This window comes from Stegostoma tigrinum, chromosome 10 (genome assembly GCF_030684315.1).
Source record: "Stegostoma tigrinum isolate sSteTig4 chromosome 10, sSteTig4.hap1, whole genome shotgun sequence".
NCBI lineage: Eukaryota > Metazoa > Chordata > Chondrichthyes > Orectolobiformes > Stegostomatidae > Stegostoma > Stegostoma tigrinum.
The window spans coordinates 86,671,621-86,699,129 of NC_081363.1; the positions used below are offsets into that span (position 1 = coordinate 86,671,621).

Sequence of the window (27,509 nt, forward strand, 5' to 3'; positions counted from 1 at the left end):
TTCAAGGTTGTCACTGTTACCTCACCTCTGGAATTCACCTCTTCTGTGCATTTGGGCTGAGATGAGGTCAGGAGCCCTGAATGGCCCTGATGGAACCAAAACTGGGTGTCGCTGAGCAGGCTATTGCTGTTTGTTGGATGACACCTTCCATCACTTTACTGAGTAGACTGATGGGGCAGTAATTGACTAGATTGGAATTGTCATGTTTTTGTGTATCAGACATAAATGCTAGTGTTGTAGCTGTACTGGAAAAGCTTGGTTAAGTGTGTGGCAAGTTCTAGAGCACAAATGTTCGTAAAATTTCCTGAATGTTGTCAGGGCCCATAGCTGTTGCAGTTTCCAGTGCTTCTAGCTGTCAGGCTTATCTATGAGAGAGTGCTCCAAAGTTTGGCACTAGTCCCCACATGTTAGTAAGGAGGACTTTGCAAGGTCAACAGGGCTAATCTTGCCATCGTCATTTCCAGTTTCCAGGTCGATGCCAGCTGGTCCACCTGGTTTCATTTCTTTTTTGAGATTTCATGGTCTTTGTTAAAACTGAGTGACTTTCTCGGCCATCATAGAGGTGAGTTGAAAATCAACCACATTGCTGAGGGTATGGAGCCATGTGTAGGACAGACCAGGTGAGGACAGCAGATTTCCTTCCCTGAAGGATGTTAGTGAACCAGACAGGTCATTGTGACAATCGACATTGGTTTCATGGTCATTATTAAACTCTTAATTCCATCTGCGATGGTGGGATTTGAACCCAGTACCCAAAACTTTACTAGGATTAGTAGTCTAGCAATAATACCATTAGGCCATAAATCTCCCCCTAGGTCTCAGATTTTGGAAGGAGATGAAAGGAATTTTTCCACTGAGTCTTTAATCTCTAACTATGGTCATTAAATGTATTCAAGGCTGAATGGGACAGATGTTTTGATTTACAAGGTAGTTAAGGATTTTGGAACCAGGCAGGAAGGTGAAATTTAGACTAGAATCGTAAAAGCTGTGGAACACATTCAAAGAGCCAAGTAACCTACTCCTGTTCCTGTTTCTTAACTCTTACGAATATGAAAATATCATTGGTGCAAGGTGCTTACTCGCAACGGGGTGCTTTTTGGTATTCAGATAACAATATACACATACAATAATGTAATCAAGCGAAGTCAGCATATCTTCCTGAAAGGGTAATAGTGACTGATTACTTTGTTCTTTGAAGAAGTCTTAACCAGAATGGATAGAGGGAACCATTTGTATTTGGACTTCCAAAAGGTGTTTGACGATGTATTCCACAAAGGTTCAGTCGTAAGTTTAAAAACCCATGGTATTGGAGGCATTATTTTGGCATAGATAGAGAATTGGCGAGTGGGCGAAAAAGAACAAGTGTTTTTTTACAAGTTGGTAACCTGTAACCAGTGGAGCTCCACAGGGATCAGTTCTGGGACTGTAGCTGTTTAAAATATATATTAATGACTTGGAGGAAGGAAGGGAATATATTGTAACCAAATTTACAGAACACAAAAATTGATGGAAAGACAGGTTGCAAGAGGGATACAGTTTACAGGGAGATATTGATAGGTTAACTAAGTGGGCAAATGGAGTATAATGTGAGGAAAATGTGAAGTTCATTTTGAAAGGGAGAACGCAAGAACAGTAAAATTGAAATGGAGAAAAACTGCAGAAAGCTGCATAACAGAGGGACTGGAGGGAACTTCTGCATCGAACACAGAATGCTAGCATGAACGGGCAATAGTTAATCAGGAAGGCTAATGGAATGTTGGCCCGTACTTCAAGGGTGTTGGAGTATACTGTCGGGACATCTTACTATGCCTGTATAAAGTACTGGTGCGATCACATATGGAGTACTGTGAACAGTTTTAGACCCCCTAAGGAAAATATTATTTCAATGGAAGCAGTCCAGAGAAGGTTCACTGGGATGGTCCCTGGTGTGGAAGGACTGTCTTATGAGCAAAGCCTAAACAGGTCAGGACTCTACTCACTGGGCTTTAGAAGTATGAGAGATGATCTCATTGCAAAATATGAGATTCTTAAAGGACTTGATGAGGCAAATGCTGAGAGGATGTTTCCCCTCATGGGAGAGTCTAAGACCAGAGGGCATGGTCTTAGAATAAAGGGGTGGCAATTTAAGATTGAGATGAAATGGAATTTCCGAGGATTGGGAGTCTTTTGAATGCCTTGGATAAAGTTAAGGTTGAGATAGAGTATTGATATTAGTTAATTAAGGAAGATTACTATATAGGCAGGAAAGCAAGGATTACATGGAAAAGGCTTAAAAGTGGGTTTGAGGGATGTTGGATCAGCTGTGATCCTATTGAATGTTTGAGCAGGTTTGGGGGCTGAACAGCCTACTGCTGTTCCTACGTCTTTGGCGTATGCAATGAAAGTACTTTATGGACACTTTCCTTACTTTATAAATGTGCTATAAAATGTGGACAAGAATCCAATTTAATTTAATAAAATAAAACAGGTTAGTTTGACTTGCAGCATCTTGAAGAAAAAAATCAGTTAACATTTTGGCCCGGTTACCCTGCCCCAGAACCCTTTCTTTCTTCACAGATGCTGCCAGACCGTCTGAGCTTTTCCAGCAACTTCTGTTTTTGTTCCTGATTTGCAGCATCTGCAGTTCTTTTTTGATTTCTAAATTAAATTGCCTTTCCTTCTGGCTTTCAGGAAAGTTATACTTTGTTGTTAGCCTCCAAATGAGGTGACTGGTGTATTTTTGAATGTTGCTACTATTCTCAAGCTGCATTGGTTTTGTCTTTATTCTTTGGGGATGTATTGTTCAAGCCCAGCCCCACACTGCTCATATATTTAGATAGGGCAGTGGAGTTTTTGACTGAGACCAAGAGGCAGCTATTGGAGAAGGATACCAAGCATTTATTGGTCCACTGTTGCACGCAGCATGTAACAGAAATATATTCTCTGAAAAGGTTGTTCTTGCTGGAGCAATTGAAATGCTCAAGACTGCAATTGGTAGATCTAATTGAACGGTGGAGCAGGCCTGAGGTGCTAAATGGTCTGCTTCAGTTCCAGTGTTTGGGAGTTTTGGGGAAAGACTGTCCAAATACCTTTCGCATGATCAAGGGTGTGTTCTCGTATTTTGACATGTCTCATTTCCTTGTTCACTTAGATGACTGCGACCCTATAATCATGCACCCTGACCTCGGCTGTGGTACACATGTAGGAAGCTGTGGCCATGTGATGCATGCCAGCTGCTGGCAGAAGTAAGTTAATATGTGAGTGTACAGTATTTGTTTAACATTTGTTCCTGAGTGGCCAATGATGTGTAATTTGATTTACTGACGACAAATGCCCAAATTTTAACCAAATTTTAAAACAGTTTTGACATCTAGAATGTTTGTATCAATGCAGAAATGAGGGCACTGCCTTTTAAAAATGTCCGTTGTGATCCATCTGCACATGAGCAGTTAGACCCATGGCATCGTACCGGTAGTGAAACTTACCCTGTGATGTAAAAGCTGTGCAACTCTTGACCATCCAAAAGCTGACGCAGTTTTAAACATTTGCAAACCACAAGCTGTCTTTTCCCTGGCTTCGGGCCATTATCTGTGAAAAGCTGAGAGACTTTAATGCTAATAATTTGCTATAAAGTACAGTTAGTAATTTCAGCACAAATAAAAATAACCTCCTGCCTGAAAATTAAAAGGTAAGTTCTGAAATTAGGTATATACAGCACAACAAGGGCAAATGACAGTAAAGGAAATAGGTTAATTTAAACACGGAAGAAGATATCTGTACAAAATTACAAATGCAGTAACCACTTTGAAGCCTATTCTTGAGGATTACTCCCCAGTGTACACTAACTTTTTTTGGTCCTGGGGACCTTTATTTATATTTATGTTGCTGCTGGATACAAGTTCAAAAGCTACACTCTTGATTTTGTTCAAGCACTGGTGTGGCCCATTTAGCAATGGTGTTTCTCACAAAAGCACCCTCTTAAGTTTATTTTGTATTACTGACAAGGCTGGCATTTGTTAGCCATCCTGCTGTTGAACTAATTAGCCTTCTAGGCCATTTCAGAGAGCACTTGAGTCAATCATGTTGCTGTGACTCTAGAGCCATGTGTAAACTACGCCAGGCGAGGACAGTCAATTTCTTTCGCCAAAGGGCATTAGAGAACCAGAGGTATTCTTATTACAATTGACAATGGTTACATGGTCACTGACAAACCAGCTTTTTTTTTAAATCGGGAGGCGATGATGTAATGATATTATCACCAGACATTAATCCAGAAATTCGGTTAATGTTCTGGGGAGTTTGGTTCAAATCCTGTCATAACAGATGTTGGAATTTCAATTCAATATTAATTTTGACTCAAGAATGTACTGATGACCATAAAACCTTTGATTGTCTGAAAAATTTATCTGGTTCATCAATTTCCTTCAGGGAAGGAAATCTGCCATCCTCACATGGTATGGTTTACATGTGACTCCAGACTTCTAGCAATGTGGTTGACTTTCAATTGCCCTCTGAAATGGCCTAGCAAGCCACTCAGTTCAAAGGCAACTATGGACGGGAAATAAATTCTGGCCAACCAGCGATACCCGTGTCCCACGAGTAAATAAAAACTTACCAGATTTTATTGAATTAAAATTTCACCATTTGCCATGGTACCTTTCAAACCCATGACTAAGACCATTAGCCAGGACCCCTAGATTATTAGTCCAGTGATGTTACCATTCAGCACCACCCTCGCCTATGCATAGAAAAGAACTGAGGTGAAATTTGCTGAGAGTACAGTTAATAAGTGAAGGAATGTCTTCATGTCAGGTAGAAAATGTAATTGAGAACCAAGCTGAATCCAGAAAGTTTGGAAGGGAGGTGAAAAACGAATAGGAGAAACGAAGGGGATTTCTGAAAAAGATAGTGTCAGAAATCGCACACCAGGTTATAGTCCAACAGGCTAATTGGAAAACACATGCTGTCAAAGCCTTACTCCTCCTCCAGGTGTTAAAGGAGGTGTTAGAAGAAAGAGTAAGACTCTGAAAGCTTGTGTTTTCAAATAAACCTGTTAGACATTAACCTGTTGTGCATATTCTGACCTTGTCTATCCCAGTCCAACACCAGTGCCTCCACATCAAGGAAAAAGATAGTGGCAGCTAACATTAAAAGAGAATCCCAAAATGTGCAAGTCTTCCTCCAAACCACACACCGCCCTTACTTGGAATTATGTCGCTGTTGCTTCATTTTTCCTAGGTCAAAAATCACTTTCTGATAACACTGCTGAGAATTGATGTTGAATCAAGTTCAATTGAGGCATTCAAGAGGGCATTTGCTGTTTCTCTTTAAATAGTCAATGTGCAAGAGTATGAGGGAAAGGCAGGAGAGTGGCACAAAGTCATAATGGTCATTTAGAGAACCAGTGTCAAATGGCCTGCTACTCCAACAATCCTTTGATTCTGTGATTTTTTTTGTGGTAGTGTAGAGAATGATTTTTCTCTGCCTGTGTGCCAAGGAAGAATTCTTGGCATAAAATGTCACTGATTTATTTGCTGTTCAGCGCACTGCTCTCACCCATGCACACTGTCTGACTATTTATATATGCACCCTCTATCACCATCTCCTCTTGCTCCATTGCTGCTTCTTCCATCTCATTCACCTTTTGTCACCTTGACAGCTGCTTCGCTGTCTACCACCAATCCTGGCCAGTATGCTTGCTCTCTGTCACTCTTCACCCAGCTTCCTCAGCTTCTGTCAAACCCTGCCTCCAACTTCACTTGCTCCACGTCTATGGCCCTTGCCTTCCAACTGCCAATTTGGCTCCCAGCCTTCTGCTCTTTGTCTCTCCCTGTCCTTGGTCCCTTGCTGTAACTTGTTCTGTTACCTTTCATTCTTCAACTTTGTCATGACAGTGTTACCAATTCTGTGTATTTCAAATTCATTTCCAAAGTCTTCCTCATGTGGGGGAATGTGCCAAAATTGGGAGAACTGTAGTACAGTCTGAATCTGACATATTCAAACTCTCCAAATCATACTTTGACCATACTTTCCTTACTCCACTTTAACCATCACTGGACATGCATTGGCCCACACAGCAGGCCCACCAAGGTCATGGCACAATGGTGCAGTCAGGATGGAGCTTACCTGTGAGTCCTCAGTTTTGACTCCAGATTCCATGAAAGTCTTATAGCTTCAGGTCAACAATGGAAAACAAAACCTCATCCTGATCACCACCAACCACCTCCCTCAAAGTAGTACCACTGTGTCGAACTTAGAAGAATCACGGACAACAAGGCACATCATGTACTTGTATGGAATTCCTCATTTATAATCAAATGCTGTCTCTCCATTGGATGGAATCATACCTAGCACAAAGATGGTTTTGATTTCTAGAGACCAATTAAGTCATCCCGAGAGCATCATTATATGAGTTCCTGAAAACTCTGATCTCAGTGCAAACAACTTCTGTTTCTTCATTAACAATCATCCTTCCATCATAAGGTCAGAATTGGGGATATTGCCTGATGCTTGCTTACTGTTTAGATAGAGCATTGAAATAGAGCATGGAACAGTACAGCACAATACAGGCCCTTCGGCTCACAATGTTGGACCAAACTTTTACCCTAATCCTAAGGTCTATCTAACCTCCACCCCTACCTTATACTATCATCCATACCAGCCTATCTAATAGCCACTTAAATGTCCCTAACGAGGCTGACTCCACTATCCTCTCCAGCAATGCATTCCATGCCCCGAAAACACTGAGTGAAGAACCTACCTCTGACATCTCCCCTATATCTACCTCCACTCACTTTAAAACTCTATTTTGCAACTCCTTTAAAAAAAACTGAAGAAATCTTTGACTGAACCCATGTTTGGGCAAAAAGATAGCAGGTAACATTCAAACCATATAGGAGCAAGCCAGTGACAATGTCCAGTAAAAGAACAAACATAAGGACAACAAATTCAGGCACAAGTAGGCATTCACACCCTCATGTGTGCCCCATTATTTAGCAAGATCAAAGCTGATCTTCCCATGATCAATGCCTCTTTGATGCTAGCTCATCATAGCCCTCAACCTCCCTCGTCAAAAACTTATGATCTACCCTCAACAACTGTAAGAGGTAGAGGATTCTAGGCATTCACTACCCAGTAGGAGAAATTCTTTTTAAATGAGTGTCTCCTTATTCTGTAACCATGTCCACTAGTTTTAAGATTCCCTCGTAAGTCAACGTTTTCTCAACATCTACCCTGCCAAGCCTCTTCAGAATCGTTGCTGTTTCAATAAGATTGCTCATTATTTTTTTGAATTCTTATGAATAAAAGTATACTCTGTTCAGCTTTTCTTGATAAGTCAAACCTTTCACACCATGAGTCAGCCTAGTGAATCTGTTTTGAACCACATTCAATCCAAGTATATCTGTACATGGTATTCCAGGTGCAGCCCCACTGGCATCCTGTACAATTGTAATATGTCTTCCCTGTTTTTAAACTCTTAACTTCCTCAAAATAAAAGGTCAAAATTCCATTTGCCTTTTTAATTCTTTGCTGCACTTGCATATTACTTTTTTGTGTTTCATGCACAAGAGCACCCAATGTGCTGCACTTTTTGGAGTCTCTCCCTTCATTGAAATAATAGTCTTTTGATACTTCCTACCAAAGTGGATGACCTCACACTTTGCTACATTCAACTCCATCGGCCATGTTTTTGCCCACTCACTTAACATATTTATATCCCCTTACAAATTCCTTATGTCCTCATCACAACATGCCTTCCCACCCATTTTTATATCATTAGTAAATCTGGACACACAACACTTAACCCTGTCCCCCATGTCATTAATATAGGTAGTAAATAATTAAGGCCCTAAGACTGATCCTTGTTGCATTTCACTACTTACATGTTTACAACTGAAAAATGTCCATTAATCCTGACTTTCTGTCATCTTTGTGTCAACCAGTCCTCATTCTGTGTTAGTACAGTGCCCCAATAGTGTGAGCTCTGGTGCAGTAATGTTTTATATAGAGTCATAGAGCATGGAAATAAATTCTTCGGCCCAACTTGTCCAAGCCAATCAAGATATCCAAATTAATTTCGCCCCTTTTGCCAGCATTTGGCCCATATCCCTCTAAACTCTTTGTATTCATATACCCATTCAGATTCCTTTTAAATATTATTATTGTACCAGCCTCCACTACTTCCTGTGACAGTTCATTCCATTCACAAACCACTTTGTGTGGAAAAAGTTGCCCCTTGGATCCCTTTCAAATCTTTCCCCACTCATGTTTAACCTATGACCTCTAGATTTGGACTCCTGCATCCTTGGGGTATGACCTTTTTCTGTTTTTTTTAGTTTATTCATTCAGGGGATGAAGGCATCACTGGCTAGGCCAGCATTTAGTGCCCATTCCTTATTGCCCAGAGGGTAGTTATGAGTCAACCACATTGCTATGGGTCTGGACTCGCATGTAGGCCAGACCAGGTAAGGATGGCAGTTTCCTTCCTTAAATGACATTAATGAGCCAGATGGGTTTTTCCTGACAATTGGCAATGGACTCATGGTAATCATTAGACTCTTAATTCCAGATATTTATTGAATTCAAATTCCATCATCTGCCATAGCAGGATTCAAACCCAGGTCCCCCGAACATTACCAGGGTCTCTGGATTAACAGTCCAGCGATAATACCACTAGGCCATTGCCTCCCCAGTCTGTCTGTTCGCCCTATCTATGCCTCTCATGATTTTACAAACCTTAAAAGGTCACCTCTCAACCTCTGATGCTCAAGGGAAAATAGCCTATTTAGCCTCTCCCTCTAGCTCAAACCTTCCAACCTGGGCAACATCCTTTTAAATCTTTTCTGAATCCTTTCAACTTTCACAACATTCTTCCTATGACGGAGGGAAGATGAGACATTTGTTTACCGGCTAGTTGATGTAATGGAATATCCACTAAAGGGGGAGTGGAAGCAGATTCAGTAACTTTTGAAAGAGAATTCATTAAATATTTGAGTAGTGAAAATGACAAGGCTGTAGACAAGGAGAATAATTGAACAGTTGTCTCAAAGAAAGGTGGCATGATGGATCAAATGGCTGTATGATTCTGTGGCCTGGGTCAGAAATATTTCAGAAACCTACCGACTTGCATTATTTTCTGAAGGATGAGAATTAGATCCTATGATGTACTTGAGCTTAGTCGCCTCACTTCAGACAACTCTTGTCATCTGCTCACAAAAACTGATTTGGGCAGTTGCTAAAATTGATGTCCTCTGAAGACCAGGAGTAATAGGGCTTGATCTCTGCTTTTTCAATGCATTTAAACCAGCTATTCCCCTTCAGTTAGGAGTTCTGTTTGAAACCACTTTCAAATATCATCTTAATTTATTTTTTCTTCCCAATCTGCAGATATTTTGAAGCTGTGCAGAATTCAACACGTAACCGGCTCCATGCTGAATTGCCGTTTGATCTGGAGAATGGAGAGTTTCTCTGTCCACTGTGCAAAGCTCTGTATAACACTGTTATGCCAGTTATTCCACAGCAGGCTCAGAATCTTGATAGGTAATATACATCTGGCAATTTAATTGCACATCTGATGTAATTTGCATAAGTGTTAATGAAGTGTGTAAGTATGAGTTGTAAAAACTGGTATGTGGTAACAAATTATCAAAGCAACAATTTCACTGTTGTAAAATATTGACATTTTGTAGTAAAGTTCTTTCAATTTAAATGTTTAAATATTCTATTTATGAAAGCCCTCTTCTAATAAGTTAATCCTATTCATTGTATTACAGCAAAGACGCAGAAACTGTAGCACAGATACTGACTTTATCTCGCTGGTTACAAAATGTAGCAGCACGTTTAATTGGACTAAATGCTTCAGACTCAAAAGGTGCGTTCGTGAAAGAATTGTTCATTTTAGCACTGAAGGCATTGTAATTTGAAAAACAATCTGCCGGTAGTCTGACATCAAATCAGTTCCTTATCAAATCTATACAATACAATATGAAAATACAGCATTCTACCACTCACATCCAGAGGAAATTGAGGCACTTCTTTTTTTTATTCGGGTATGGAGTAGAACTAATTGGTTAGCTATTTCAAAGAGATAGCACAGACACTGTGCCAAATGGTTGTCACTGGTGCGAATGTTTCTCTAACCAGATAGCTCACATGAACCAGAGAGACTTGATAGAGCACAGAAGGAGGCTTTTCAGCCGATTGAGTTTGTTCCAACTCATTGTAGAGCAATCTAATGAGTCCTATTCTTGTGTTTCGTCCTGTAGCTCTGCAGCTGTCTTCTCCTAAATTGGCAAGTTCTGGTTAAAGTGTAAAAAAAAATTTGTGCTACTAGCGTACCCCTGTCCCCAGACTGCCCAACACCTTCAATCTACATCAACTAGCATTAACTAATGAAGAAAAAGATTGTCTACCTAATTGAAACAAGTCATAATTTTGTATGCAGTGATCAAATATCCCTTCAGTCTCCTTTACTTCAAGTAGGGTAACTCTAGCTTGGAACTATTAATGAACAACATTTATGATAGCATTTACCTATCAACATTTATGAGTTGGAAGTTATTTAGAGACTTCTGAGTCAGCAACGGTTAAAATTTGCCACCTGTCTTTGTTTTCTTGCATGCAAACTGCTCATTGGGCAGTTACCACGATGTAACTGTCTTTTTGGAGGCATGTGAGACAACATTTCAAGTATCATTGATAACTATAGGATCATACAGGACAGAGGAGGCTATTTGATTTGATGTGCCTGTCCTATTTCCCTGAGTTTTCCTAATTTATCTGTATCTTTCAGTCATTAATACAGTGACGAAATGTGTCATCAACAGTGCTATCAAACAGCACTAGCTTTAAATAACCTGCTCTGTGATGCCCAGTTTGGGTTCTGCCAGGGCCCCTCAGCTCCTGACCTCATTACAGCCTTGGTTCAAACATGGACAAAAGCACTGAGAGTGATTGCCCTTGATACCAAGACACATTTGACCGAGTGTGGCATCAAGAAACCATAGCAATACTGGAGAAGATGTGAATTACTGTCACTGGTTTCAAATCCTGGAATTCCCTCCCCAACTGCACTGTAGGCCTACCTACAGCACATGGACTACAGCAATTCAAGAAGGCAGCTCACCACTGCCTTTTCAGGGCAATTAGGGACAGACAGTAAATGCTGTCCCAGTGACACCCACATCCTATGAGAAGGTTGTCTTTTGAAGTAATTCAAAATTCCCTCTTGAAAGTTGCAATTGAAATCTCATTCCAATAGACTTTTCAACAGCATAGGCCATTTCAAAAATATCTGCGACCTAACAATTTGTTTGACCGTTTTGTTAAATATCTTAAGTTTGAGTTGCCCACCATCCTACTGATAGAAACAGTTCCTCTTTATTTACTCATTTTGAATTTCTGGATGAGGTGGACATTTGTGGCCAATAAGGCTAAGAGAGCTAAAAAACAGGGCTGAGAATCCAGAAATTAAGTAATAAAGGAACGATTAAAATTCAATTTGATCACTTAGCCCTTCGCCACTTCCCAACATCTTACCCATTCATGGTATTCCTCAATAGTGGACGTGAAGAGAAAAGAAAAACACATTATGCGAATGTTTTCATTTGTTTTATACTTTTCTGAACCTATGCAGGTAATACGTGTGTTCTCTGTGCTCATTAAGCTGATTCACTTGAAACAGCACGTGTTATTTTCTATTTGCAGAAATCAGTGTACAGGTTTGGATATAATACATACTTGTATTGATGTGTTATTCAGAAATAATTGCCTCTTTTTCTCTTTTCAGAAAAAGAAAGCAACTTAATTCAAGGAAATCCAATTGCGAGGAAAGATCCTGTAGAATTTAGATCCATCCTCAGCTTTGGAGTACAGTCACCGTGCGTAATATAATTTAATTGTACTATTGTCTCGTAATATATGTATAAAAGATTTCATCCAGTTAACATGTTACCTGAAACACCATGCTAGAATATTTGTATCATTGACAGCAACAGGTGAGGTGCCAGAAGATTTGGAGGGTGGATGATGTGGTAGTATTTTAAAAAGGTTATAAAGAAAAGCCAGCGAACTATAAACTGGTGAGCCTGAAGTTCTGGTGGTAAGTTTTTGCAGGGGATTCTGAAGAACATGATTTACATGTATTTGGAAAGGCAAGGACTGATAGTCAACATGGCTTTGGATATGGAAAATCATATCTCTTTAACTTAATTGAGTTTTTGAAGATGCAACAAAGAAGATTTATGAAGGAAAAGCAGTATCTGTATGGCGTTTCAGAAAGGCGTTTAACAGGGTTCCACATGGTAGACTAGTTAGCAAGGTTAGATCACATAGAAATAAGGAGTGCTAGCCATTTGGTTACAAAATTTGCTTGAAGGTAGGAGACAGTGCGTGAGGTTGGAGGGTTGCTTTTCGGACCGAAGACCTGTGACCAGTGGTATACAGCAGAAATTGGTGCTGGGTCCACTGCTTTTTGTCACTTGTATAAATGATTTGAAAGTGAATATAGGGGGAATGGTTATTAAGGTAGCAGGTGAAGCCAAAACTGGTAGTGCAGTGGTCCAGAGCAGGACTTAAACACTTAACAATAAGAAAGTGGAGTCACAGATAGACAGGATAGTGAAGAAGGCATTTGGTACTCTTGCCTTTATTTGTCACTGCATAGAGTGTAGGAGTTGGAATGTCATGTGGCTGTACAGGACATTGGTAATGCCTCTTTTGGAATATTGCACTCAATTCCAGCCTCCCTGCTGTAAGAAAGATGTTGTGAAACTTGAAAGGGTTTTAAAAAGATTTGCAAGCATGTTGCTAGGGTTGGAGGGTTTGAGCTATAGAGAGAGGCTGTGTACATTGGAGCTATTTTCCCTGGAACGTCAAAAGCTGAGCTTATCGGTTGAAAAAATGATGTGGGGCATGGATAGGGTGAATGGCCAAGGTTGTTTTCCCAGATTAGGTGAGCCCAAAACTAGAAGACACAGGTTTAAGGTGAGAGGGGAAAAATTAAGGGACCTAAGAAGCAATTTTTTTCATGCAGAGAGTGGTACGTGTCTGGAATGAGCTGCAGAGGAAGTAGTGGTGGCTGGTACAATTGCAACTTTTAAATGGTATCTGGATAGGTGCATGAATAGCGAGGGTTTAGAAGATATGGGCCAATGTATGGGCAAATGTACTAGATTAATTTAGGATATCTGATTGGCATGGAGTTGGACCACAGAGTCTGTTTCCTTGCTTGTAATATACATGATCAGCTTCAGCTTGTTTGGATTCGTAACTTTGAGTTCCTGATGCCCATTCTTCTGGGGAAGGTGTTTGTTGGATTCGTCGAAAAATGGAGCCAGGTTAAGATAATTTGGGATCAAATTAAGATCAGCAAGCCATAAATCTGTATGACAGGAAATTTACTGATCAGTCATTCCCCTCCCTGAGGCTGTCTGTATTGGTAGCATTTTCACTTCCAAGTTGCAAGGTTCCTGGTTCAAAACCCACAAGCACAGAATTTAAGCCTGAAACGCCAGTGCAGTACCATGAGCTTGCTGACCAAATCCCACTGATGAATCTTCTGCATTTGTGGAGATTATGTGGGAATAGGATCCGTCCCATTGTCAGCAAAGGGCGGTTGCTGGGTTGGGGGGGGGACCTCACAGCATCAGGGATCTAGGTTCAATTCCACCTTCAGGCGACTGGAGTTTGCACATTTTCTATGTCTGCGTAGCTTTCCTTTGGGAACTCCAGCTTCCTTCCGTAGTCCAAAGTTATGCAGGTTAGGTGAATTGGCCGTGCTGAATTGCCAGTATTGTCCAGAGATTTGCAGACTAGGTGGATTAGCTATAGGAAATGCAAGGTTACAGAGATAGGGTAGGAGTGGGTCTGGGTGCGATGCTGTTTGGAGGGTTTGTGTGGACTCGATGGGCTGAATGCTGAATAGAACATAGAACAGTACAGCACAGAACAGGCCCTTCAGCCCACAATGTTGTGCCGACCATTGATCCTCATGTATGCACCCTCAAATTTCTGTGACCATATACATGTCCAGCAGTCTCTCAAATGACCCCAATGACCTTGCTTCCACAACTGCTGCTGGCAACGCATTCCATGCTCTCACAACTCTCTGCGTAAAGAACCTGCCTCTGACATCCCCTCTATACTTTCCACCAACCAGCTTAAAACTATGACCCCTCGTGCTAGCCATTTCTGCCCTGGGAAATAGTCTCTGGCTATCAACTCTATCTATGCCTCTCATTATCTTGTATACCTCAATTAGGTCCCCTCTCCTCCTCCTTTTCTCCAATGAAAAGAGACCGAGCTCAGTCAACCTCTCCTCATAAGATAAGCCCTCCAGTCCAGGCAGCATCCTGGTAAACCTCCTCTGAACCCTCTCCAAAGCATCCACATCTTTCCTATAATAGGGCGCCCAGAACTGGACGCAGTATTCCAAGTGCGGTCTAACCAAAGTTTTATAGAGCTGCAACAAGATCTCACGACTCTTAAACTCAATCCCCCTGTTAATGAAAGCCAAAACACCATATGCTTTCTTAACAACCCTGTCCACTTGGGTGGCCATTTTAAGGGATCTATGTATCTGCACACCAAGATCCCTCTGTTCCTCCACGCTGCCAAGAATCCTATCCTTAATCCTGTACTCAGCTTTCAAATTCGACCTTCCAAAATGCATCACCTCGCATTTATCCAGGTTGAACTCCATCTGCCACCTCTCAGCCCATCTCTGCATCCTGTCAATGTCCCGCTGCGGCCTACAACAGCCCTCTACACTGTCAACGACACCTCCGACCTTTGTGTCGTCTGCAAACTTGCTGACCCATCCTTCAATTCCCTCGTCCAAGTCATTAATAAAAATTACAAACAGTAGAGGCCCAAGGACAGAGCCCTGTGGAACTCCACTCACCACTGACTTCCAGGCAGAATATTTTCCTTCTACTACCACTCGCTGTCTTCTGTTGGCCAGCCAATTCTGTATCCAAGCAGCTAAGTTCCCCTGTATCCCATTCCTCCTGACCTTCTGAATGAGCCTACCATGGGGAACCTTATCAAATGCCTTACTGAAGTCCATATACACCACATCCACAGCTCGACCCTCATCAACTTTTCTAGTCACATCCTCAAAAAACTCGATAAGGTTTGTAAGGCATGACCTACCCCCCTCAAAGCCGTGTTGACTGTATTTGATCAAGCCATGCTCTTCCAGATGGTCATAAATCCTATCCCTCAGAATCCTTTCTAACACCTTGCAGACGACAGACGTGAGACTTACCAGTCTATAATTGCCGGGGATTTCCCTATTTCCTTTCTTGAAGAGAGGAATTACATTTGCCTCTCTCCAGTCCTCAGGTACGACTCCAGTGGAGAGCGAGGATGCAAAGATCTTCGCAAGTGGCGAAGCAATTGCATTTCTCGCTTCCTAAAGCAGCCGAGGACAAATCTGATCCGGGCCTGGCGACTTGTCAATCTTAATGTTTGACAAAATTTTCAGCACATCAGCTTCGTCTATCTCTATCCATTCCAGCATGCACACCTGCTCTTCAAAGGTTTCATTCACTACAAAGTTGGTTTCTTTCGTAAAGACAGAAGCAAAAAACTCATTTAGGGCTTCCCCTACCTCCTCAGGCTCCACACACAAGTTCCCTATGCTATCCCTGATCGGCCCTACTCTTTCTTTGACCATTCTCTTATTCCTCACGTAAGTGTAAAATGCCTTTGTGTTTTCCCGGATTCCTTCTGCCAAGCCTTTCTCGTGCCCCCTCCTGGCTCTCCTCAGACCATTTTTGAGCTCCTTCCTTGCCTGCATGTAATCCTGTCTAGCTGAACTTGACCCTAGCTTCCTCCACCTTGTGTAAGCTACCTTCTTCCTTTTCACTAGAAGCTCCACCGCTCTCGTCATCCAAGGTTCCTTAATCTTACCCCTTCTTGCCTGTCTCAGAGGGACATATTACTCATCACTCCCAACAACTGTTCCTTAAACCGTCTGCACATGTCTATAGTTCCCTTACCATGGAACAACTGCTCCCAGTCCATGCTTCCTAACTCGTGTCTAATCGCATCATAGTTTCCTCTTCCCCAATTAAATATCCTCCCATTCTGCCTAATCCTCTCCTTCTCCATAGCTATGTAGAATGAGAGAGTGTTATGGTCACTATCACCAAAATGCTCTCCCACCACAAGATCTGATACCTGCCCCGGCTCGTTTCCGAGCACCAAGTCTAGAATGGCCTCTCCCCTCGTCGGCCTGTCAACGTACTGCGTTAGGAAACCCTCCTGAACACACCTTACAAAAACAGCTCCATTCAAATCTTCTGCTCGAAGGAGGTTCCAATCAATATTAGGAAAGTTAAAGTCACCCATTACAACAACCCTACTGCGTGCACACTTTTCCAAAATCTGTCGACCTATGCTTTCTTCAATCTCCCTGCTGCTATTGGGGGGCCTGTAGTAAACCCCTAACGAGGTGACTACTCCCTTGCTGTTCCTAATTTCCACCCATACTGACTCAGTAGGCAGATCTTCCTCGACAAAGGAAGCTTCTGTTCCTGTGATACCCTCTCTGATTAGTAGTGCTACACCCCCTCCTCTTTTTCCCCCCTCCCTATTCTTTTTAAATGTTCTAAACCCTGGAAGATCCAGCAACCATTCCTGCCCATGAGAAACCCATGTCTCTGTTATGGCCACAACATCATAGCACCAGGTACTGATCCATGCTCTAAGTTCATCACTTTTATTCCTGATACTCCTTGCATTAAAGCAAACACACTTTAACTGATCCCTTGGTTCCTTCCCAGGAAAATCCTTCCCACTAGCTGGTCTACCTCTTGCTACTGCCTCACCTGCATCAACGCTCACCTCTGGTATACAGCTCAGGTTCCCACCCCCCTGCCATACTAGTTTAAACCCTCTCGAACTACTCGAGCAAACCTTCCACCCAGGACATTGGTCCCCTTCCAGTTCAGATGCAACCCGTCCTTCTTGTACAGATCCCACCTTCCCCAGAAGGCATCCCAATTATCAACATATCTGAAGCCCTCCCTCCTACACCAGCTGCGTAGCCACGTGTTCAGCTGCGCCCGCTCCCTGTTCCTCACCTCGCTATAAATGAAGTTGCTGGACTGTATTTAGCACTGAATGAAATGAATCCCAGCACACTGCTGCTATGACAGAAATTTTGGGAATACAAGTGCCAATGATTTGGAATCAGGACACATTGTTAATGTTTTTTTTCAATTTTTGCTCTCTTTTGCACTTATGCAGGATCAAATATTCTAAAAGCATTGTTGAAATGCTGCTGTTGTTCGCTACAGCCGTGTACCGAGTAGGTCTGAAGGTTGCTCCCAATGAAGCTGATTCGAGAGTTCCATTGATGGCATGGAATGCTTGTGCCTTTACCATTCAATCCATAGGTATCCAACTACATTTTTTAGTTTCTGGGTTAACACTGTTCTTTAAAGTATTGGCAAAGATCAGTAGCTCAGACTATGGGTGAGGTTGTTGACTTGTTCGCCGAGCTGGCTTGTTTTCAAGCTGTGACATGTCATAGAATCCCGTTTTTGTTTAGATGTTTTGACTCTGTTAGGTGACACTGTTAGTGGAGCGTCCAATGAAGCGATGGCATTCTACTCCGCTTGGAATTTATATTGTCCGGTCCATTACGGTGAGTACTGTCACTTCCGATTTTGATCCGTATGGGTTTTTATATGGGGTCCAATTCTATATGTTTGTTGATAGAAGTATGTTTGGAGAACCATACTTCCAGAAAATCCCATGTGTGTCTATGTTTGGCTTGGAGTACTATGGTTACTTTGTCCCAGTTAAACTGATGGCCTTCATTGTCTGAATGTACAGATATTAAGGATAGTTCATTGTGCTGTTTTGCATGTGTAACCATTATAACCCAAGCCAAATATAGACATGCACAGGAATTCCTAGTGGTATGGTTCTCCACCCATACTTCAATCAACAAACATGTAGCATTGGACCGGGGCGGCACAGTGGCTCAGTGGTTAGCACTGCAGCCTCCCAGCTTCACGGACCCGGGTTTGATTCCAGCCTCGGGTAACTGTCTGTGCCAAGTTAGCACATTCTCCCCGTGTCTGCGTGGGTTTCCTCTGGGTACTCCAGTTTCCTCCCACAGTCCAAAGATGTGCAGGTTAGGTGGATTGGCCATGCTAAATTGCCTGTAGTGTTCCGGGGTGTGTGGGTTATAGGGGGATGGGTCTGGGTGGGATGCTCCAACAGGCGGTGTGGACTTGTTGGGCCGAAGGGCCTGTTTCCACACTGTAGGGAATCTAATCAAATGGATCAAAATCGGAAATGACAGTACTCACCATAATGGACTGGACAGTATAAATTCCAAGCAGAGTAGAATGACATCAGTGGAGCCTCCAATGAAGTGATGATGTCACCAAGCATGCTGACAAAACGTCTGAGTACAAGCCAGCTCAACGAGCAAGTCAACAACCTTAACACTGCTCTGAAAGTTGTACTTTATTTTGGCTAGCTAACCCCATTGTTATATATTTCATTCAAACTGCTTTTTGTGTCAGATAAGTGTATGAAGAGTTTTGGAACTAGGACAGATGTGGAATTGTGAAGCGTATCTAACTGTTAGAGTAGACTTGCACTGAATGACCTCCTCCTGTTCCAACATTCAGAGTTTTCAGTTATGACGTGTTGATATGCTGACTCCCACAGACCAGCCAGGCAGTAATTCCACCTACAATGATTTATCCTTTGCTCAGTCCTTTATCAAGCCAGCTTCTTGAGCCATTCCTCAGATTTGACTAATTTATCTTCTTGATTCTTGTCACTCAACTGGAATCCAGTTAGAGTAGGAATAGAATGTGAGGTAAGTACAGAAAGGGCTTGAAAGTTCATCTGTGGTATAATATCTGGACAGAGACAGAACATTAATATTCCAAGTCCAGCGTAATTCATTGGTTGCAAAGCAGAGTCACATTCGACATAGCATTAATTTTGTTTCCTTCCCTGCAGATGCTGTCAGACCATTTTTCTATTTTTATTTCAGATTTCTAGTGTCTGCTATATTTTGCCTTTATCACATTAATATTTAATACATGGTATTACATTTTAATTTAGGAATGGAACTTAGATATTTATCCTGGGCTCTGTACCACTGAGCACAAGTTCAGAGAGTGTACAGCTCAGCCAAGAGAATGTAATAAAAAGGAACAGGCAACCATAGAACTACTTGACCCTGATTCACCATTCTGTGTGGTCATAACTGACCTCCTGACTCAGTTTCATTTTCCTTCCAGCTTTTCATATTGTCGTATTCCTTGAGATGCTCAAAAGTCTTTTTCTTAGACTTAAAACTACACAGTGTTAAAGTATGGGCAAGCCAGTTCCAAAGGTACAAAGCCCTTTGAGTGAAGAAATTTCTGTTCATCTCTGTCCTAAATAATTGACTCTCAATATTGAGACTGTACCTTTATTTTAGACAATCCCCAGCCAAAATAAATAATTTGTGTCCATCATTTCCATCAGAATCTTACATATTGCAATGAGATCACCTCTCCAGAATATAGCTATTCATCATTTGCCAACACTCTTATCTCAAGAATGAATCATGGTTGTGAACCCTTTGAGCTTTCAGTTAGTACCTCTGTTATCTGCAGTTAATAATAAATGTTCCTCAGCCAGTACCAGAAGCAAGAACACGGTTGAAGTCCTGTCATGGCCTGGTAGAACCTTGATCTGAAGATGTGTTTGAACCTCAACTCTGTCTCATCTTTTTCTTTGAGCTTTTCTTGGGATCTGTACATCACTAAGTAGGGATTCCAAGCTTCTTGAGTAGATGTGTAGCTCGGGGTATGAATGCTGTGGTTGGGTTGCTTGCTGAGCTGGTTGGTTTGTTTGCAGACGTTTCATTATCCTGCTGCGTAACATTATCAGTGCAGCCTCAAAAGAAGCACTGTTGTGTTCTCCCACCTAGTATTTAAACTCTGGGGTCCGTTGAAATTGTTTACCTCATTTCAGTTTTTCTTCTCAGGTGAGTATATATAGGGTCTAGTTCTATGTGTTTGTTGATGGTTTTCTTGGTGGAGAACGAAGCCTCTAGGAATTTCTGTGCTTGGCTCTGTTTTGTCTGTCCTAGGATCCTGATCTTGTCCCAATCGAACTGGTAGTTCTCCTTATCTGTATGAATGGAGACGAGTGAGTACTGGTCATGTCTTTTTGTTGCGAGTTGGTGTTCATGTATTCTTGTGGCCAGTTTCCTTACTGTCTGCCTAGTGTGATGTTTGTCACCATCTTTGCATGGGATCTTGTATATCACGTTGGTTCTGTCCGTAGTGGGTAAGGGATCTTCGGTTCGAGTAAGCAGTTAGCGTTGGGTTGACGTAGGTTTGTATGCCACTCTGGTGCCCAACGGTCGTAGGAGTCTTGTGGTCAGTTCAGATGTGTTCTTGATGTATGGTAAAGTGATGCGTGTGTCAGGGTGTACGTATCTTCCTGTTGTTGTTTGTATGATAGGTATCATTGGACCTAGCTATTCAGGTACCCGTTGTCCTTAAACATGCTGCAACAACCCAGAACTAAGCCAAAATGAAGAAGAATACTTCTACCAAGTATTTAAGGACAACGCGTACCTGAACAGCTGGGCTCAACAATGCCTACTATACAAACAACAACAGGTGGTATGGGCTCAGGTCAGAAACAGGAGAGGAGAGGTCAAAAAGTTCCAGGGATGTGGAAGAAAGGATTGGCAAAACAATTCTGGGCAGGAGGTAAAGGAACAGGGTGGTCATTATGGGAGCCTTTAACTTCCCCAACATTGACTAGAAATGTTATAACTCTAGTACATCAGATGGATCAGTTTTTGTCCAGTGTGCAGGAACGTTTCCTGACACAGTATGTCGAAGGGCCGACTAGAGGATCACAGAGGCCGCGCTGGGTCTGGTACTTGGTAATGAACCAGGCCAGGTGTTTGATTTAGTGGTAGGTGAGCATTTACCACTAATTCGGGTACGTTTAGTTTAGCGATGGAAAGGGATAGGAACATGCCACAGGGCAAGAGTTATAGATGGGGGAAGGGCAATTGTAATGCGATTAGGCAAGACTTAGGATGCATAGAATGGGGTAGCAAAATGCAAGCGATCAAAATGTGGAGCTGGTTTAAGGAACAGATATTGCGTGTCCTTGATAGGTATGTCCCTGTCAGGCAGGGAGGAAGCGATAAGGTAAGGGAACCGTGGTTTACTAAAGAAATTGTATCTCTTATTAAGCTGAAGAGGGAGGCTTATGTGACGTTGAGACGAGATGGTTCAGATGAGGCGATAGAGAGTCACAGATTAGCTAGGAAGGATTTAAGTAGAGAGTTAAGAAGAGCAAGGAAGGGACATGAGCAGACATTAGCAGGTAGATATAAGGAGAACCCTAAAACTTTCTATACATATGAGAAGAATAGGAGGATGTCTAGGGTAGAAACAGGGCCAGTCAAAGACGGAATGGGAAGTTGTGCGTGGACCCTGTAGAGATCGGAGAGGTGCTAAATGAATATTTCTCATCTGATTTAACTCAGGAAAAGGAGAATATTGTAGAGGAGAAGCCTGCGTTATGGGGTATTAGAATTGAAAGGATTGAGGTTAGTAAGGAGGAGGTGTTATCAATTTTAGGTGTGAAGGTAGATAAATCCCCTGGGCCGGATGGAATGTTTCTGAGGATTGGCTGGGAAGCTAGGGAGGAGATGGTGGAGCCTTTGGCCTTGATCTTTGAGTCATCATTGTTTAGAGATTTTGTACCAGAGGACTGAAGGATTGCAAATGTTGTGCCCTTGTTCAAGAAGGGCAGTAGAGATGACCCAGGTAATTATAGACCAGTGAGCCTTAGGTCTGTTGTAGGAAGAGTTTTGGAAAGGATTATAAGAGATAAGATTTATAATCATCTAGCAAGCAACAATTTGATTGGAAATAGTCAACATGGATTCGTCAAGGGCAGGTCCTGTCTCAAAAACCTCATTGAGTTTTCTGAGAAGGTGACCAAGCATGTGGATGAGGGCAGGGCAGTTGATGTGGTGTACATGGACTTCAGTGAAGCCTTTGATAAGATTCCACATGGTAGGCTATTGGAGAAAATTTGGAGGCATGGGATTGAGGGAGATTTAGAAGTTTGGATTAGAAACTGGCTTTTTGTAAGAAGGCAGCGAGTGGTGGTTGATGGAAACAACGATCTGTTTTGAGACTACTGCTGTTTGTCATTTTTATAAATGACTTGGACGCAGACATAGACGGATGGGTTAGTAAGTTTGCAAATGACACTAAAGTCGGTGGAGTGGTGGACAGTGTGGAAGAATGTTGCAGGTTGCAGGGAGACTTGGATGAACTGCAGAATTGGGCTGAAAGGTGGCAAATGGAGCTCAATGCAGATAAATGTGAGGTGATTCACTTTGGGAAGAATAATAGGAAGGCAGAATACTGGGTCAATGGAAAGATTCTTGGTAGTGTGGATTTGCAGAGGGATCTTGGTGTCCACGTACATAGATCCCTGAAAGTTGCCACCCAGGTTGATAGTGCTGTTAAGAAGGCATATGGTGTGTCCGATTTTATTGGGAGAGAGATTGAGTTCCGGAGCCATGCTGTCATACTGCAACTGCACAAAACGCTAGTGTGGCCTCACTTGGAATATTGCGTGCAGTTCTGGTCGCCCCATTACAGGAAGGATGTGGAAGCATTGGAAAAGATGCAGAGGAGATTTACCAAGATGTTACCTGATCTGGAGCGAAGCTCTTATGAAAAAAGGCTGAGGGACTTGGGTCTGTTTTCATTGGAGAGAAGAAGGCTAAGAGGTGATTTAATAGAGACATACAAGATGATTAGAGGATTAGGTCGGGTGGACAGTGAGACCTGCCTGCCAATGTAGTTAACTCAGCCACATTAGGGGCATTTAAACAATCCTTGAAGAAACGTATGGATGATGATGGGATAGTGTAGGGGGATGGACTTAAATTAGTTCACAGGTCAGCGCAACATCGAGGGCCGAAGGGCCTGTTCTGCGCTGTATTGTTCTATGTTCTATCTACAAGATCCCATGCGAAGACTGCGACAAACATTACATTGGACAGACAGAAAGGAGACTGGCCACCAGAATACATGAACACCAACTGGCAAAAGAAAGACATGACCAGTACTCATTCGTCTCGATTCACACAGATAAGGAGAACCACCAGTTCGATTGGGACAAGATCAGGATCCTCGGACAGGCCAAACAGACAAGCACGGGAATTTCTAGAGGCTTGGCTCTCCAAGAAGAAGGACATCAATAGACACACAGAATTAAACCCTATATATACACCACTGCGAAGAAACTGGAAATGAGGTCACCAATTCCAGTGGACCCCAGAGTTTAAATAGTAGGTAGGGAAAGTACAACAGCGCTTCATCGGAGGCTGTGCACTGATGTTACCCAGCAGGTAGTGAAATGTCTGCAAACTAACTAACCAGCTCAGCGAGCAAACCAACCACGGTAAGTAGGAATTTTGCCGAGGTCTGTAATAAAATGGGACATAGGATTAGATTTTGACAAAAGCTAGATTTCAGAAACCCCTTATACCTCTCTCCTTCCTTCAAAATAATCACCAATAATTTCTTCACTTAGAATGTTTATGATGCTATAATTGGATGGAAATTCTCAAACCTAGTTGTAAAGTGATTTAAATAAACTGCCTTAAAAGATACCATTTAGGAACAGGAGTAGGTTGTTCAGCCCCCTCAAGTCTTTTCCACCAGTCAGGTAGATCATGGTTGCTCTGTATCCTAACCCTATTTCCCTGCTGTGGGTTCTGTAATTAGTAGTAAAAGTTGATCTAAACTCTGTTTTCTCCCAACCTTCACAGCTTTTGGTAGGAGGGCTAGTGTGGGAGACATTCTGCCAGTCTATGTCTGAACAACTGCTCCTGAAATTTGCTCCAGAGTAGCCTAGTTTAAAGCCCAAAATTTTAAAGTTGTGTTCAACCTCCTGAGGAAATTGTTTCTATCTACCTTAGCAAACTGTACTTCAGATAATATTGGAATTTTGTTGTCAAGCTCATCAATGTACAATGTTCTATACATAAAGTTACAAATAAAACAGCTATTGCTGCTTTTAACACTACTTTCCCCCTCCCGCAGAGAATATTCTTACTGATGAGGACAAGGTTTTGTTCGGATCACTACCAGACAGACAGGTAGATTGCTTATTCTCGGTTTTAATTTCAGAAATTCTCTTCCAGATTAAGTTGAGTAAAGTTCTTGGACATATTGACAATGGTGTTCGTAGACATGGTTAACTTTGAGGTTTTCTTTGAACATAAGCAGTGAGATGCCATCTAGTCTTAGGAAGTCTGTTTAAATTTGATCTATTTAATTCCTATTCCCTACCGTTTCTAAATTCTCGTTCAAATCTGCATCATTCAAGTTTTTGTCCACCTTCTATCTCATAAAATTTCCCATCATTTCTTTTCATTATTTTGATCTTAAATTTATGCAATATAATTTTAATGCATCATTTGCTTATTTCTTAAATACACCCCTGTTTCTCCGGTCTGTAACTGGTATCATCTGAGCAGATCTGTTTTGCATCCTTTCTGTGATGTAAGAAATGTAGTCATATAGCCATACAGCGTGGAAGCAGACCTTTTGGTCCCACCTGTCCCCACCCACCATGGGTTCCTAAACTAAACCAGCCCGACCTGCCTGCATTTGGCTCATATACTCCCAAACCTTTCCTGTTCATGAACTTACCCAAATGTCTTTTAAACGTTGTAACTGTGCCTGCATCCACCTCTTTCTTTGGTAGTTCATTCCACACACTAATGTGTTGACGTTAAACTGGAATGTTGTATTGTTAAGGAACTAATTGTGATCAAAAGACATCAAAAGTAACCAAAAAAAGAAAGATTGTAATGTAGGGTTTGATATTAGCAAGGATGGAGGGTTGCTTAGCAAACAGAAAATGGGCAGTAGGCATAAATAGGTCATTTTCTGGTTGGCAAGATGTAGCAAATCAGATCCTGTAGGGATTAGATAAGGCCTTTACTGTATTTACAATTTATCTCTGTGATTTGGATAATAGGACTATGATGTATGCCTGCTAAATTTGTTGATAGCGCACAAGAGGTGGAAGAGTAAGTTATTAAGAGGATACAGGAGACAGCACTGGGATATTGATAGGTTAAATGAGTAGGCAAAACATTGGCAGATGGAGCATAATGTGGGAAAATGTGCACTTTCACAGAACAAAGAAATAATATTTTGTTTAAATGGAAAGCAAGTTAGAAATGGTGAGTGGGAAAATTCACTGAAATATTTTGACAGTAGATTGGCAATGGCTCATAGTTAAAGAACTATTGCATGGTCTATAACAGATCTACATTTTTCTAAGGCATGAACACCAATGGGAAAGGTGAATCAATAGTGACTAATAAATAAGTTAGAGATGGCATTTGTAAGAAGGATGGGATAATTGCATCCTTCCTATCCATCTTCACAGAGGTGATACTAATAATCTGTCAGAAGTACTAGATAACCAAGGGACCTGCGAAACTGAGGAGCTGAAAGAAACTTTATTTAATAAAAAGACAGTGCTTGAAAAATGAACAGGATTGAAAGTTGGTTAAATTCTCCAGCCATAGAGATAGTGGATGCCTTGGTGAATGTCTTTCATAATTCTGTAGATTGTGGAAATTGTCCTGCAGAATGAAAATAATGGTAGAAATAGGCAGAGTCAGCATGGATGTGTGGAAGGGAAGATCATGTTTGACAAACCTATTGGAGTTTTTTGAGGGTGTTACTCATAGCATGTACAAAGGAGAGCCAGTGGATTTGGTAAGTTTGGACTTTAAGAAAGCATTTGATAAGTTACTGTGGAGGAGGTTTATAAATAGATATAAAGTGCAAGACTTTGGGGTTAATACAGTAGTTTGGATTGAGAATTGATTTATAGACAGAAGGAATAAAAATGTCATTCTCGGAATGGCAGGCTGTTACATTTATGGGTAGCCACGAGTCAATGCTTGGACCACCACTGTTTACATCTATTTAAGTGATTAAGAGCTGAGGACCAACTATAATGTCGCCAAATTTGGTGACTCAAAACTAGGTTGGAATGTAGTGTGAGTTGATGCAAGGAGGCTTCAAGAGGACGTGAATGGACAAGAACATTGCAAGAACAAAAAGTACGCGGATCTTCATTGCAAGTGGATTTGAGTACAGGAGTAAAGATGTCTTGGTTAAACTGAACCTTAGTGAGACTGTACTGCATTATTGTGTATAGTTCTAGTCTCCTTTTGTGAAAAAGGATATCCATGCATTGAGGGACTGCAAGAGGAGTTCATCAGATTAATTCCTCAGAAGGCAGGGTTTTCTTATGAGCAGGAATTGAGTGAACTGAGCTTGTGTGCTGTACAGTTTTGAAGAATGAGAATTGATCTAATTGAACTTAATAAATTCTTGAGCATTAACATGTTGAGGTGGATGCAGTTGGAATGTTCCCCCAACTGGTAAACCTAGAACTGGTGTTTGTCATCCCAGAATAAGGGATTAACTGTTTCAGACTGAGGTGAGGAGAATTTTCTTCACTCACGGGGTGGTGAATCCTTGGAATTCCCTCCCCCAAAGGGTTATGGGGATTCAGTCAAGGATCAGGTTCAAGAGTGTAATAGATTTCTTGAGATTAATAACAGCTAGGGATATTGAGATCGTGTGGGCATAGTATGGTATAGAGGTAGATGATCAGACGTGATCTAAAATGGTGGAACAGGCTTGATGAGCTGAATGGCCTACTACTGTTCCCAAGTTCCCGAAGTTTAACTTTTTTTAGCTGAAGAAGGTCCTATACCCACAACGTGTAGAGTTTCTTTTAATGGTCATGATTTATTTTATTTTGCAACTTTTTAGCAAAGAGCACACAGTACTGTACATATACAGTATTTCATCTTACACTTTTTTCTGGATAAGAAATATACAAAGGAACCTAAGTAAACCTGTATGATGCACTTGAAGTCGTGATTTTCAGGACCAAAGCCACAACAAGGACACACTGGATTTGTTTTACAATTTGGTATGCGCGTTTTTAGAATTTAATTTTCCCAAATTTCATCCAGTAATCTGTGTTATACTTTGACTTGCTCACAGTTATTGAACACTTTTTTTTAAAAAATGATGGTCCAGCGATGGCAGTGAACAAAGCCACTGTTTCATAAGCCATTTGCCAAAAAAAGGATGCATTAATCATTTATTTTTAATAGAAAAAGAGAAAGTGCTTGATATATGCAGCAGGTCACATAGAACACAGAACATTGTTCACTACAGCGCAATACAGGCCCTTCGGCCCTCGATGTTGCACCGACCTGTGAAACCGCACTGAAGCCCGTCTAATCTACACTATTCCATTATTATCCATATGTTTATCCAATGACCATTTAAATGCCCTTAAAGTTGGTGAGTCTACTACTGTTGCAGGCAGGGCATTCCATGCCCTTACTACTCTCTGAGTAAAGAACCTACCTTTCACATCTGTCCTACATCTATGGG

At 41.6% G+C, this 27,509-nt stretch overlaps 1 protein-coding gene across 3 annotated transcripts in view; it reads left to right on the plus strand.

Annotated features, from left to right (window-relative positions):
- The window catches only part of ubr1 (ubiquitin protein ligase E3 component n-recognin 1), a 215,126-nt gene that overhangs the window by 146,132 nt on the left and 41,485 nt on the right, over nt 1–27,509 (plus strand). For all 3 annotated transcript variants that reach the window (XM_048537077.2, XM_059649358.1, XM_048537078.2), the window contains 6 exons: nt 3,131–3,224; nt 9,367–9,519; nt 9,753–9,850; nt 11,768–11,858; nt 17,236–17,384; nt 24,108–24,163. In XM_048537077.2, the coding sequence (XP_048393034.2) occupies nt 3,131–3,224; nt 9,367–9,519; nt 9,753–9,850; nt 11,768–11,858; nt 17,236–17,384; nt 24,108–24,163 (641 nt within the window). The remainder of the gene's footprint in view (nt 1–3,130; nt 3,225–9,366; nt 9,520–9,752; nt 9,851–11,767; nt 11,859–17,235; nt 17,385–24,107; nt 24,164–27,509) is intronic.